We start from the raw sequence: 14,066 nt of genomic DNA, 5'->3' as shown, positions 1-14,066 counted from the left end.
TTTGCCCTCCCACCCTCCCTTTTTAAAGGAATTTACTAAGACTGGTCTAGACTTTACTATGTAGCCCAGGCTATAATCAATATCCTCAAATTCACAATCCTATTGCCTCAGCCCCTCGAACGCTAGGATTATAAATGTGTCATAAATGTTCACGGTTCAATTTTAAAACTCTCCATGGCATGGGTCACAGCAAAAACAAACAAACAAACAAAACCCCAAAACAATATAAAAAACCCAACTAATTTTACATGTGAGCTTTATGAATATCTACTAATTAAATAAAATGACATACTCATCATGTAAGGTCCTTGCTACATAAGCATAAGCATGAGTTTAATCCCCAGAACCCACATGAAAAGGCAGGCCCAGTGCCGTACACTGTACACCAGGGAGCTGGAGACAGGTGAATCTTTGGGGCTAGCTGGCCAGTCTAGTCTAATTAGTGAGCTCCAGGCAAGTGAGAGACACGGTTTCAAAAGGCAGATGGTGTTTCTGAAGACGTCCTCCTCAGATATATTAAGGAATTAACAATAATCCTGATGTCTTACAGGATGAACAGTAAAGATCCTAAATTTTAATGTTTATTCTTTATAATGAGTATCTCAACTTTCTACAGTTGAAACACCTTACTTTTACAAATTCAAATGTTCAGTGTGGGAAATCAGTTCTTTACCTTTGTTTCAAAATAATAAAACACCTTTATGTCATATATTAAGATGAATGATAATTATGACAGGCATAATCAGGTACCCAAGTATGTTAAGATACCTTACTTTAACTTAGTTATCAATTACCTTGCACAGCCAAAGGCCATCAGTCGGTATTTGTTGTTTACTGCAACACAAGTCCCATCAATAACATCTTGTGGCCAAACTCCATGAAGTTGCTACATTAAGACAAAGAGTTAAAGCTTAAAAAGCGTTTCCCTAAACTTACTGTTGATCCAATAATTATAATTCGAAAAAGATTCAATTTAACAAGGTATCATTTGGTTTTACCTGCATAAGAAATTTCTCACAAAGACTATCATCTAAATATTTTCCCTCAAGAAGCATAAAACAGTAAAGACAAAGGAGAAATGGAAAGCATTCGAGTTAGAAGCTGAGAAATAATAAAGAGAGCTTAGAACTAGCTCATTCTCCATGTTGGGCACACAAAATGCCTGGGAGTTTGGGGGTCTCTGAAAGAACGGTAGAGTTGGGTCAGAGTCTACTTAGGAAGACTTGGTTCCTTGCTGAGCATATTCCTAATGTGAACAGCCAACAAAGAACAACTTCCACTCCAATAGAAAGCTAAACATTTTTCCTTTGTGTGCACATTAAAGAAAAGTCCAAGATTACACCTTGAACCTTCTAGCTTTTAAGTCTTCCAAAGCTCAAAATATTGGGGTAGTCAGGTCTATGTACCCTCTGGAAGGGACTATAGGATTCTTTTTAAGGAACAGTGGAGAAAACAAAAGAGGAGAGGAAGAAAAAAGAATAGAGGAAGAGAAATGAGGAGGGAAGGAACCAAAGGATGGATAGGACCCTTTAAATAAATAACCAGTCAACAATATATTAAAACAGAAAATAGTAATTTTACTTTGGGTCTCTGCATAGCAGCAAAATCTATATATTTACTATCTAAAAATAAAAAAGCAATAGCTTTTAAAGGATATACAATTAAAAGGAAAAAGAGAAGAAAGAGTCTCCTTGAGATGATGCAAATGATGATGAAGACGAAAACCCAGAAAATACATCTTAGTTAAAGGTCTAGTGTAAGCTACCAATCTGGAGAAGTCTGTCTGGAGCAGGCCATAGAGCTCTAACAGAAAATTCTTAAAGAAGATTAAACAAACACCTAATGAAAAACCAAATGGACAGTCGGTTTGGGGTTAAGAAGTAAGTTCATAAAGAATACGCTAACACAGGGCTAGGTGACAACTCATTGGGTAAAGTGCTTGCTTTGCAAGCATCAGGACCTGAGTTCGATCCCCAGAGCCTATGTAAAAGGCCAAGTTTGGTTTTATGTACTTGTAATTTCAGTACATAAAAAGGTTAGGACAGGTGGGTCTCTAAACTAGTTGGCTAGTTAGTTTAGTCTACTTCAAGCTCTAGCTCTTGACAGTGACTGAGGAATGGGAGCCTAGGTTGACCTCTGGTCTCCACAACACACACACACACACACACACACACACACACACCCTCCACATACACAAACACACATGTGTGCATAAGCAAAGGCATACATGCATATACAAAGTACAACTAAACATAAAGAAACAAACAATTATTAACTCCTAGTGGAAATAAAACTCTGCAGAAAAGGAAAAACTAGTCATTGGCATATTATATAGTTTGGTATTAACAGAATTTATTTGCTGACTAATCTATAAACAATGGATAATAATCTCATTACAATAATAACCTTATTGAAAAGATTTATGAGTGTGTTGGGGTTGAAGAAGATTGAAGCAAATGGTCATTTTCCATAGGATAAAGTCAATAACCCTGCAACTGTCTATATAGTAGGAATAAAAATTATGTGAACTAAGAGAGCATAGGATTTGAAAACAAAGCAAAATTAATATATGCAAAATAAAATAATTTAAAATGTACAATACACACCTCTGCCGTAAATCTACTGGATACTGGTGTAATAAATCCAACTTTACCATCATTAAACACAACAGCAAATCCATCAAGTGTGGCACAGTATTCCATATCTTTAATGTGCACATCTGCAAAGCCGAGGAATGAACCAACTGATGAAAAACACATAAATAGAGTAGGGTTATAATAAGCTATTGTATCACATATTTGGGTAGTACTACCATACACCCAATATTAAACAACTGGTTCTATCTCATATACAAAGTATAACTACCTCTGGATGACTGGAGGTCTACTGAAAATGGTACTGTAGACAGATTGATGGCTTTTCTTCCATTTGTCATTCCTTCCCAATGAATAAGATGAAGAAGTCCATCAGAAGTTGCAACAAGGAGATCTTCCAGCACAGACTGCAAACTGGACGGAAGCAAGCAACTCAAGTCAATTACCTTGCAAGACAGCATACTGGGAAAGCAATGAGTATAAATATAATGGCTTTCAAAAATTGCTTCTGCAAGCTAGCTATTGTGGTGCACACCTTTAATTCTAGCACTCAGGAGGCAGAGGCAGGTGGGTGCACGCACACACACACACATGGCTTGGGGGGGTGGGGAGAGGGAGAAGGAGAGGGAGAAGTTCTGTAAGCAAGGCTGAGCATCAGTAAGGCAGGAGGCCTTAAAACTCTGCAAGTCCGCCTGGTGTACACACTCTGGTCTAGGCTGGTCAGGAGTCAGACAATGAGACTCTGTCTTCTAAAACAAAACAACAAAAATGACAGAAGGAAAATGCTTTAGCAGAGCCAATCATCATATCCTTACAGAACACTACCTGTCTACAACTTTAGTATAATTTAATCTAGGCTAGAAAGTACAAATATTGAGGCAACAAATTAAAGACAAATGGGGTGTCAGTGTGGTGTGACTGAAGAAGATATGGAAGAGGAAGAAGAGGTGTAACGATTCAGAAGATGATAAATTGAAACCACAGAGAGGCCATGGAACCATCCTCTACCAGTCTTAAAAGTTTTCAACTTCAGCAGCCACACATAGTGACTATATGCCTGGAAATTAATAGAGTTCATAATCTCTATAATAAAAAACTGTAACAACTGACCAGACATACAGACAGAAAAATATGAATCAGAAGAAAAAGAAAAGTCCATCAATATAAATAGACTATTATACAATCCCAATGTTGGATTAGCAGATAAAATAACTGTGATATAAATGAAAAAAAATCTAGATGAAGACTGAGAAGACAGCTCAGTTGGTGATTCCTGCCTCTCCCAGGTTTGGAAGAACAACCCGAGTAAGGTCAGGGTCGTGCAGTTGCCAGTCTGTCCCCCCCCCCCCCCCTGCAATGCTCTTTCCCAGGGAAAGGTCAGATTCTGTTCCTGGTGCCCACATAAAAGGCTAGGTGTAGTAGCATGTATCTGAGATCTAGCACTGGAGTGCTGGGGACATGCATAGGCACAGCTCCCACGTCAGCTGGCCAGCCAGCCAGGCTAAACAAATCACTGGGCTCCAGGTTTAGTGAGTGACCCCATCTCAAAATAATGTGATGGAGCCAAGTAGTAGCGATGCATGCCTTCGATCCCAGCACTTGGGAGGCAGAGGCAGGTAAATTTCTCTGAATTTGAGGCCAGGCTGATCTACAGAGTAAGTTCTAGAACAGCCAAGGTTACACAAAGAAACCCTCTAGAGAAACCATTAAAAAAGGGGGGTGGGGTGGGGCGATAGAGAGATGGTTCAATGGTTAAGAGCATGGACTGCTCTTCTACAAGTCCTGAGTTCAATTTCCAGGAACCACATGGTGGCTCACAACCAACTGTAATGAATCCGATGCCCTTTTCTGGTGTGTCTGAAGACAGCTACAGTGTACACATATACAAAATAAGTAAATAAATCTTTTTTTAAAAAAAGGAATATGATGGAGAGCAACAGATGTCACTCCCGCCCCCCCCCCCAGGAGAATCTACATAAGATACTCTATTTACCTCAATTAAAAGTAAACAACTTGTTGAACAATGGCTGGTGTCCATCGTTAATGAATAGTTCTTCAAAATGTTGAAAAATGGGCTTTGTCCCAAGCTACCCAATTGCCACTCTCAATTAATTTTAGGATAAATGTCAAGCCCAACAAATTAGGTCTTTTCATGCTGTACTGGTTTTTAAAATGTTCTGAATATCATCCTTAGTTTTAAGTACATATAAAAGTTACACTGGCACAGTGGGAAATTTCCTAAACAGAACTCCAATGGCTTAGGCTCTAAGATCAAGAATTGATAAGTGGAACCTCATGAAACTGGAAAGCTTCTTTTGAAAAGCATAGGACATGGCCAATAGGACAAACTGGCAACCTACATATTGGGAAAGAAAATCTTCACTAACCTCACATCCGATAGAGGGTTAATATCCAAAATATATAAAGAACTCAAGAAGCTAACCTCCAAGAAACCAAACAAACCAATCAAAAAAATGGGGTGTAGAACAAAACAGAATTTATAACAACATAATCTTGAATGTTGAGAAGCATTTAAAGAAATGTTCAAAGTCTTTAGTCATCAGGGAAATGCAAATCAAAATGACCCTGAGATTCCACCTTGCACCAATCAGAATAGCTAAGATAAAAAACTCAGGTAACAATACATGTTGGTGAGGATTTGGAGAAAGAGGAACACTCCTCCATTGCTGGTGGGATTGCAAACTGGTACATTCACTCTGGAAATCAATCTGGAGGTTCCTCAGATAATTGGAAATATATCTACCTGAAGACCCAGCTATACTACTCTTGGGCATATACCCAAAATGATGCCCCACCATGCCTCACATTTCTCAAACATGGGTATTTTTCAATTTAGGTTTCTGACTGAGTTCTAAAGGATTTTATTAATATGGTAAATAAGGAATATCATGGATGCATCACATTCTGTCACATCTAATTTGAAATAGAATAGTATTTCTGATTAACCAATTATTAAAACTCATAATTACAAATATTTATCTTTTAAACATGCTCTATATTCAAGTAATAATGAAAGATGGATACTTAACAATAATCTTTACTTTTTATTTGATCAAAAAGAAAAGGTGACAGTACTTTTGCTCCTATATGCAAGAAGATAACCATTATTCCTAATTTTAATTGATTACATTGGTTGTGATAGTAGAAAATAGCTGATTGTATAGTCTTTTAGTGTCTTCTCTCTTATTTACAAGTGTTAATAGGGATAGGGAATTTCCAAGAAGTATGTATTTGACCAGCTAATGGTGTTTAAAATGTAATTCTTTCTTTGGATGTTTGAGAGAAAACTGAGATTGCCAACCATCTAAACTTGCAGAACCCTACTCTTATACAGGTGGAAGCCATTGTCTTAGTTAGAGTTTCTATTGCTTCTATGAAACACTATGACCAAAAAGCAAGTTGAGGAGGAAAGGGTTTATTTGGCTCACACTTCAAAATCACTGTTCATCATCAGAGAAGTCAGGATAGGAATTCAAACAGGGCAGGAACCTGGAGGCAGGAGTTCGTGCAGAGGCCATGGAGGGGTGCTGCTTACTGGCTTGCTCCTTATGGCTTGTTCAGCCTGCTTTCTTATAGAACCCAGGACAACCAACCCAAGGGTGGCACTACTCACACAGGCTGGGCCCTACCCCATCAATCACTAATTAAGAAAAACACTTTATAGACTGTCTACAAGCCTTTTTTATGGAAGCATTTTCCCTTCTCAGATGACTTTAGCTTGTGTCAGGTTCACATAAACTATCCAGCAATGTCATAAAATTTGGAAGCAATTCCTCCCTTCCCTTTGGTGGTGCCAGAATTAGAACTCTGGGCCATGAGCATGGTGAAAACATGCTCTACTATTGAGTCCCCTCCCGGTCCAGACATTCTTTTTGTAAAGACTTTCTATCCTGTTTCCATGTGCTACATGGCTTTACCACCAGGTGGAGCCATAAAACCAAGTTGTATTGTCCTGCCTTGTTTGGTGCCCACATACATTCAAAATTCCTTCTGCATCAAGTCTTCTAACTTTAATAGTGTGTGTGTGTGTGTGTGTGTTTGTGTGCGTGTGCGTGTGCGTGTGTGTGGTGTATGCACATCTATGTTCACACATATGGCGGCCAAGGAGTATACTGCTCTATCACACTGTACCTCACTCCCCTGAGAAAGGGTCTTCCACAGAACTGGAGCTAGGCTGGCAGCCAGCAGTCCCTAGCAATCCTTCTGCCCACGTCAGCACTAGAGTTACAGGCTTGGCTGTGATTCCACACATATTTTTATGTGGGGTAGAGTATTTGTACTTGGGTATCATGCGTATGAGGCAAACACTCTTACACACTGAGCTACTTCAAGTTGCATTCTTTAAAAAGGGCTTTTATCATGAGCAAATAAAATCTGAAGTGATCAGTAACCTTTGATCAACACAGTGAACATACTAAACTAAAATGTTTCAGTTTAATCTCATTTAAGCAAGTAACAAAGACTTTCTTCTCCACTCGGAGACTAAAGGATAAGAGCACAGACTACACAAGGGAATGACAACAGCTCACGGCTCAAATGTCAACTCTGCTGTTTGTTCTAGTGAGTGGTGGTTTAACAACAACAACAAAATGGTGAAAGATGCCCTTCGTTTGAACTATAAATCAGAGAGGTCTTTTAAAATGTTGGAATTACATTTTTATATAGTCCAATAGCTCCATACTACAGTAATATGCTCAGTCTTTTTGTTTTTAAAATTGTTACACTTTTATTTATTTATCTGGGGTGTGGGTGCTTGGACATGCCACGGTGCATGTTTGAAGGGCAGAGGCCAACCTTGGGAATCAATTCTTCATTCCTACCACGTGGGCACTGGGGAAGTAACTCATTAGGTTTGGAAGCAAGCACTTTTACCTACATCTTCCTGGTCCATGGCTTAATACGTCTGAAAGGTACCTAATAAAAAAACTTTTCCCTAAACCTGTCCCACTAACTTATGTACTCTTCTAGACAACAAACTTCTAATACCATTTAAGACCAAGCATTCTTACCACTGTATACACCTTGCTCTTTAACCAACAGTGTATCTGGAAAGTCTCTTAAAGATTGAGCCTCATTTGTTTTCACAGCTGTGTACTGTTCACAAAAATCATGTATGCAGAGGGAAGGACGGTAATAAATAAAAGGCCAGCCATGAAGCACTTAAGATAGTAAAGTGAAACTGAAAAAAAAAAAAAACATTGAGAATAGAGTTCTGTGCTTTAGTAGTTCTTACTGCCTTGTCACACGACATCTACTCACACTGCAATCAGAAAGCTTAACACTCCTTCAAGTGTACTCGTACTTCCAAGAAACACATGGAGGCTGCAGAGAGCGACAGCTCCCTCTTTTCTTCTCATACATGATTTTATTTGAATCTTTTAGTATGTTATCATTCCATACAATCAAACAGTTAATTTATACATTTTGAAATGCAAACAATTTTCTTGTTTGTCATATGATTTAATCAACTACATGGTCTTTTGTGGTCAGAAAATCTCAAACTTAACCAGCATACCATACCTCATAATGGGTGCTTGCAAATCCAGTATTTTCTTCATTTCTAAATTCAATGCTGGGGCACAATGTTCTTCCTTAAAATGAGGTATCCCCTTCATTTGTGGACTTCCTCTAAGAGAAATAGCACAAGGTTAAGACAAAGATATTTATTTTTTCCCCCAATCTGTACCTAATAGGCATTCAATTAAATAAATATAACCAATTTACAGACTATGTGCTCATTTTATAGATTTAAAAATGAAAGTCAAACTTGAATTCTATCACAGTAGATACATTTATATACCAACTAGATATATGGAAGCTTGAGTAATTTAACTTGTGTTGGGGGGCTGAGAGTAAAAAGCAGATGGAGGAAAGGAGGAAGGGAGAAAAGGGGAGGGAAGGGGAGAATTAAGTTGAACTCTCAAGAGAACCAATTTTGTTTAAAATGACTAAGAGTGCTTTCCTACCTAGGAAATTACAGAAGCAATGTTTCATTCCATACGCAGTACTATATGGTCGAAACTGTTCATTTATTTCACCTTACCTCACACCTTATCTTTGATTCCTAGTCTGTGGCTTTTCTTCAGGATTAACGTCAGATTCAGGGATGTATTTGGTTATTTCACAAATGACTTGGCACTAAATAACAAATGGTGTGTGTATTTAAATCCATGGTGATTAGTGGCCGCACAAGAATAGGTAGGCCAATGTCAGGAAACTGAGCACACACCTCCTAAGAGGACTACAGAAGTGTCTTGGATTCCTCATCTGCACATGCTATCAGCAGACTACAACTCTTCGCCTGTGTAGGGACTTGACAGTTATGGGTCTACTCAGGGTTTTATTGCTATGAGAAAGACTGTGACCTAAAGCAGCCTGGGGAAGAAAGGGTTCACTTTGCTTCTACTTCCACATCACAGCCATCATTGAAGAAAGTCAGGCAAGGAACCCAGGGCAGGAACCTGAAAGCAGGAACTAATGCAGGGGCCATGAAGGAAGGTGCATATTGGCTTTCTCATGTCTTGCTCAGCCTACTTTCTTCTGTACCAGCTACAATAGGCTGGGCTCTTTCACATCGATCATTAACCAAGAAAATGCTCTACACAGATTTGCCTAAAGGCCACTCTTCCCAGGCATTCTTTCAACTGAGAGTCCTCCTTCCGAGACGACTCTAGCTTGTGTGAAGTTGACATAAACCTAACCAACACACTATCTTTTGTGGCAGCTATCAATTTTGACAACAACTGTCCTGCTTATATCACATCACTTCTCTTTCTAATCACCTCCCACCCTGCAATTCAATTTGTTAACACTACAATAGCTTTTGAAGTTTCTAATGTTTGTGAGAAATCACTTTACTTTGCTGCTCAGAAACCTGCTTTGCTTTCTTTTTGTTTGTGGATTTCTTTTTTTTTCTCCCCCCACCCCCCTAGATAAGCTAGATGGTAGTGTATTGTCATCTTGCTGCTGTGGTAACCAGGAATATTTGCGTCTTTCTATGTCTGGCAGGCTAAGCAGGTTGATACTCAACCATTAAGGTTAATGTAACAACGATCTTTAAAAAGAAAATGAGAGACTAATTTACCAGAGTCACATTGAAAGTGGTAATCATGCACTCTGTGGTCACTGTCCGAGGACATTCGCCAAGTCTAAGTGTTTTTAAAGCTAATTTTACTTTAAAAAGTAGTACTTAAGCTTCAAATAGTGCTGGAAGACTCAGGAAAAAGGAAAAAAGAATGTAATCTTTGGAGATTCTGATAACAAGCTAACCTTAGAGAAAGCCCCAAGTTAAATAAAATGGAGACTCCTGAGAGGCCGGTCACTTTAAAACTATGCACTTCAGAGACAGTCATGGTGGGAACCTGAGCGAATGCTATAGTTTTCTCTTGTATGTAAGAAAAATCATGTCACACATGCTCAAAGCATTTTTTTAACGTTTTTAAAAAATATTTATTTATGTACTATAGCTGTCCTCAGACACACCAGAAAAGGGCATTTGATCCCATCACAGATGGTTGTGAGCCAGCATCTGGTTGCTGGGAATTGAACTCAGGACCTCTGGAAGAACAGTCAGTGCTCTTAACCACAGAGCCATCTCTCCAGCCCTCAAAGTAATTTTTTTTACCTTTGTATCTCAAAAGCTTTGCCCCTCCCCTGAGTGTGTGTGTGTGTGTGTGTGTGTGTGTGTGTGTGTGAGAGAGAGAGAGAGAAAGTGAGTGAGTGAGTGAGTGAGTTGAGGTGATCTCACTATGCAACCCATGACAGTTTAAAACCTGTGCTATTATGTCTCCACCTCTCAAAATGCATATATTACAATTTTATGTTACTGTGTCTGAGTACACTTTTGTTTTTGATAATTTCATGTGTATATAAATTAAAATTTGGTCATTTTTAAACATTACCCTTTTCTATGTTCTTTCTTCTGGTGATATAATATTCTGAGAATATCTCTTAACATTCTAAAAGACTAGAATTTCTCCTCACAGCCCAAGTTAATAGTATATCTTGACATCACCTAAGAGTTAAGACTGCTAGCCTACTGTTTACTCAGAGTCTGTTTATTTTACCTGCCTTTAAGAGAACAACTGAACAACCATCCTTACTTGTCTTGGATTGCCTATGTATTCAACTTGTATAACTTAAGCTATTGCATAGCTACATTCTTACATCAGGTACTGTTCCATGCCCTTGACTTAGATATTGCAGGTGTATCTTTGCTGAAAGCAGCAGATACAGAAGTTGAAAGACTTCCTAAAATGTACCATAAAGGTTGAAAGCAACCATTTATGGTTACTGGTTGATAAACAATGACATTTGCTATCTGGTCAGTTGAAATCAGTGACCTAATGCTTTTAAAACTCCGTTAAAGATATCTGTAAAGTATCCCATTCCTTCTCCATGTGATATTTTCTATGCTGTTCAATAAACAGAGAGAAAAGTCCATTATTATGGACAGTCACACTGCTCACAGACAGACAGATACTACACACTCATACACATCAGACAGGTACACATTAGGACACATACAGAGTGAAACATAGAGACAAACAGGTTCAAAACAGAGTCCCAAGACAGCATTCAGGCAGAGACTCAGACTCATAAAACAGACAGACAGAGGAAATATGGCGCAGAAAATGCAAGTCTGGACTTGCTCTTAGTTACATGACTCCAAGGAGAAGTGCTTCTTATTTCTTTCCTTAATGCAGGATGAATTCACTATTGGATTTAACTTGGATTTGATCCCCAATGCATTATAGCTGCACACCTTCTCTTCCAGTGCAAAGCTTCATCTTCCCAACAAGTCCCTTCCTGTTCTGATCCATGCCTGCCAGAGGAGTTCTAGGTGCTTGCCTGTATATCAGTGGGGGCTATCTACTGGCATAATAAACACATCTATTAATGGCAACACCTCTAAAGAAAATGGTAACTCTTCTTCCAGAGCGTGGTCTAGCCTTGTGCATATAAGTGGTCTAGCCTGAGCAATAGGCCTCTCACTCTCAGTGGCAGTTTTACTCACAGATTTTATCTCCATCCCTCCCCCATCAATATTGGAGCCCCTACTTTTTTCTTTACTTTGTAGTCAGTTCTAAATTTTCAAAGTAATAGAACTTCTATAAGTACATGCAGACCAACATGTGTGTAAGAAGAGTCCAAAGGCAAGGAAAGAAAACTTCTGCAGAAAGAATATTTGAGAAAGCAATAGAACATTTTAAAAATTTGATTGATATGTAAATATAAACATCTAGGGAACTTAACAAACTTCAAGTCAGAAACATATGAAAAGATTGAAACAAAGATATATAACACTTGAACTATCAAAGAGAATCCTGAAAGTGCCAAGTGTCTCTCTCACATATAAAGAATTCTCAACATAACTGACATTTCCTCTTCTGATCTTATGGAGGACAAAAAGCACTAGAATAACATACTTTACAGCTGAAAGAAAAAAGGTTAAAGAAGAACAGAACATCTGGACAAAGTACTCTTAAAAAACTGACAGAGAAAGTAAGAGGTTCAGGGATCTAAAATAATTAAGGGTTTGTCATAGGCGAGAGACACTAGATGAAACCTTTTGGGGTGAATGAAGAGAGGAAACAGTAATTCAAATCATGTTAAAAACATTAAAGCTGGAAATATGCTTTTGCTTTAGAAAAGCATTTATTTCTGTATGATTTGAAAAACAGGTGAATAAAACAATACGTGTGAATCTGTGCCAATATGCACACAATATGTAAACATCTCTGTGACAACAGCACCATAAGAAGGTGACAAATAAAAATGTCTGGTCTGGGACCACTGGTGTTCAATGGTTACTCAATCAGACTAAGCAGTTATATGTGCAAAATGTTAACTATTCAAGATAACCACTAAGAAACTAGCTACAATGGACAAAGAGAACAAACCACAAGTGAATCAAGATACACAATGAATGAAGAACAAAGAAAATGATAGCAGTAATCAGGAAGAAACACTCCTGCCTGTGCCCATCGATCTCAGCAGAGGGTTCCAAGGTCCCCAGAGGACTCTCCACGCTGCACGCACCCTAGCACACCCAGGATCTTGAGATCACTGGTGAATGGAACGCAACATCTGTTCCAAAAAACCCAGAGGGTCTTGTGCAAGCAGCTACAGGGTCAAAGGACAAAGGCAGGCCCTAGCACACCCAGAATCTTGGGATCACTGAGACCAGTCTACTCAGGAGAGCACGTGGGCAGCAGAAGCAACAGAGCTTCGTGGACAGGGTCTCTTCGGGCCTTCATCCTCAGCCAGGAGACAGAGCTGAGACCCAGACCCCTGGGCACCTTCCCTGCCAGAGGAGAGTCAGCCTCCAAGGAGGACTCTGTCCCCAGGAATCAGGAGGTGGATCTGAGCTCCAGGCTTCTGTGCACCTTCCCTGTAAGAGGAGAGCTTGCCTGCAGAGTGTTCTGACCACTGGGACTCAGGAGAGAGTTGGTCTCCCAGGAGTGCTGACAGAGGCTAAAGAACCACAGGAGGAACAAGCTCCAGCCAGAGACAGCTAGAACATCTCACACCAGAGATTACCAGACGGCGAAAGGCAAACGAAAGAATCTTACTAACAGAAACCAAGACCACTGGGCATCATCAGAACCCAGTACACCCACCACAGAGAGTCCTGGATACCCCAACACACCCAAAAAGCAAGATTTGGATTTAAAATCAAATCTCATGATGCTGGTAGAGGATTTTAAGAAGGGCATTAATGACTCACTTAAAGAATTACAGGAAAAAAAACTGCTAAAGAGGTAGAAGGCCTTAAAGAAGAAACACAAAAAATCCCTTAAAGAATTACAGGAAAACACAACCAAACAGGTGATGGAATTGAACAAACCATCCAAGATCTAAAAGTGAAAGTAGAAACAATGAAGAAAACCAAAAGGGAGACAACTCTGGAGATAGAAACCCTAGGAAAGAAATCAGGAATCATAGATGCGAGCATCAGCAACAGAATACAAGAGATGGAAGAGAGAATCTCAGGTGCAGAAGATTCCATAGAGAGCATGGACACAACAATCAAAGAAAATGCAAAATGCAAAAAGATCCTAACCCAAAACATCCAGGAAATCCAGGACACAATGAGAAGACCAAACCTAAAAGAGTGACGATTCCCAACTTAAAGGGCCAGTAAATATCTTCAGCAAAATTATAGAAGAAAACTTCCCTAACCTAAAGAAAGAGACACCCTTGAACATACAAGAAACCTACAGAACTCCAAATAGACTGGACCAGAAAAGAAATTCCTCCCGACACATAATAATCAGAACAACAAATGCACTAAATAAAGACAGAATATTAAAAGCAGTAAGGGAAAAAGGTCAAGTAACATATAAAGGAAGGCCTATCAGAATTACACCAGACTTTTCACCAGAGACTATGAAAGCCAGAAGATCCTGGACAGATGTTATGCAGACACTAAGAGAACACAAATGTCAG

General features: G+C 39.1%; 1 protein-coding gene across 4 annotated transcripts in view; it reads right to left on the bottom strand.

Annotated features, from left to right (window-relative positions):
* Window positions 1–14,066, bottom strand: part of Ric1 (RAB6A GEF complex partner 1) — an 83,706-nt gene that overhangs the window by 35,694 nt on the left and 33,946 nt on the right. For 3 of the 4 annotated variants that reach the window (XR_386464.4, XM_030250893.1, NM_001081319.1), the window contains 4 exons: window positions 8,136–8,243; window positions 2,866–3,008; window positions 2,607–2,743; window positions 795–886 (listed from right to left, as the gene is read on the bottom strand). Coding sequence is in view for 3 of the 4 variants with exons in the window: in NM_001081319.1 (NP_001074788.1) it covers window positions 795–886; window positions 2,607–2,743; window positions 2,866–3,008; window positions 8,136–8,243 (480 nt within the window). In the remaining variant the exon portion in view is untranslated. The remainder of the gene's footprint in view (window positions 1–794; window positions 887–2,606; window positions 2,744–2,865; window positions 3,009–8,135; window positions 8,244–14,066) is intronic. The other variant, XM_030250892.1, reaches the window with a different exon arrangement.

Source organism: Mus musculus, chromosome 19, assembly GCF_000001635.26.
Source record: "Mus musculus strain C57BL/6J chromosome 19, GRCm38.p6 C57BL/6J".
Taxonomy (NCBI): Eukaryota; Metazoa; Chordata; class Mammalia; order Rodentia; family Muridae; genus Mus; species Mus musculus.
Note: the sequence above shows the minus strand (reverse complement) of the source record. Positions and strands in the feature narration are given on the sequence as shown.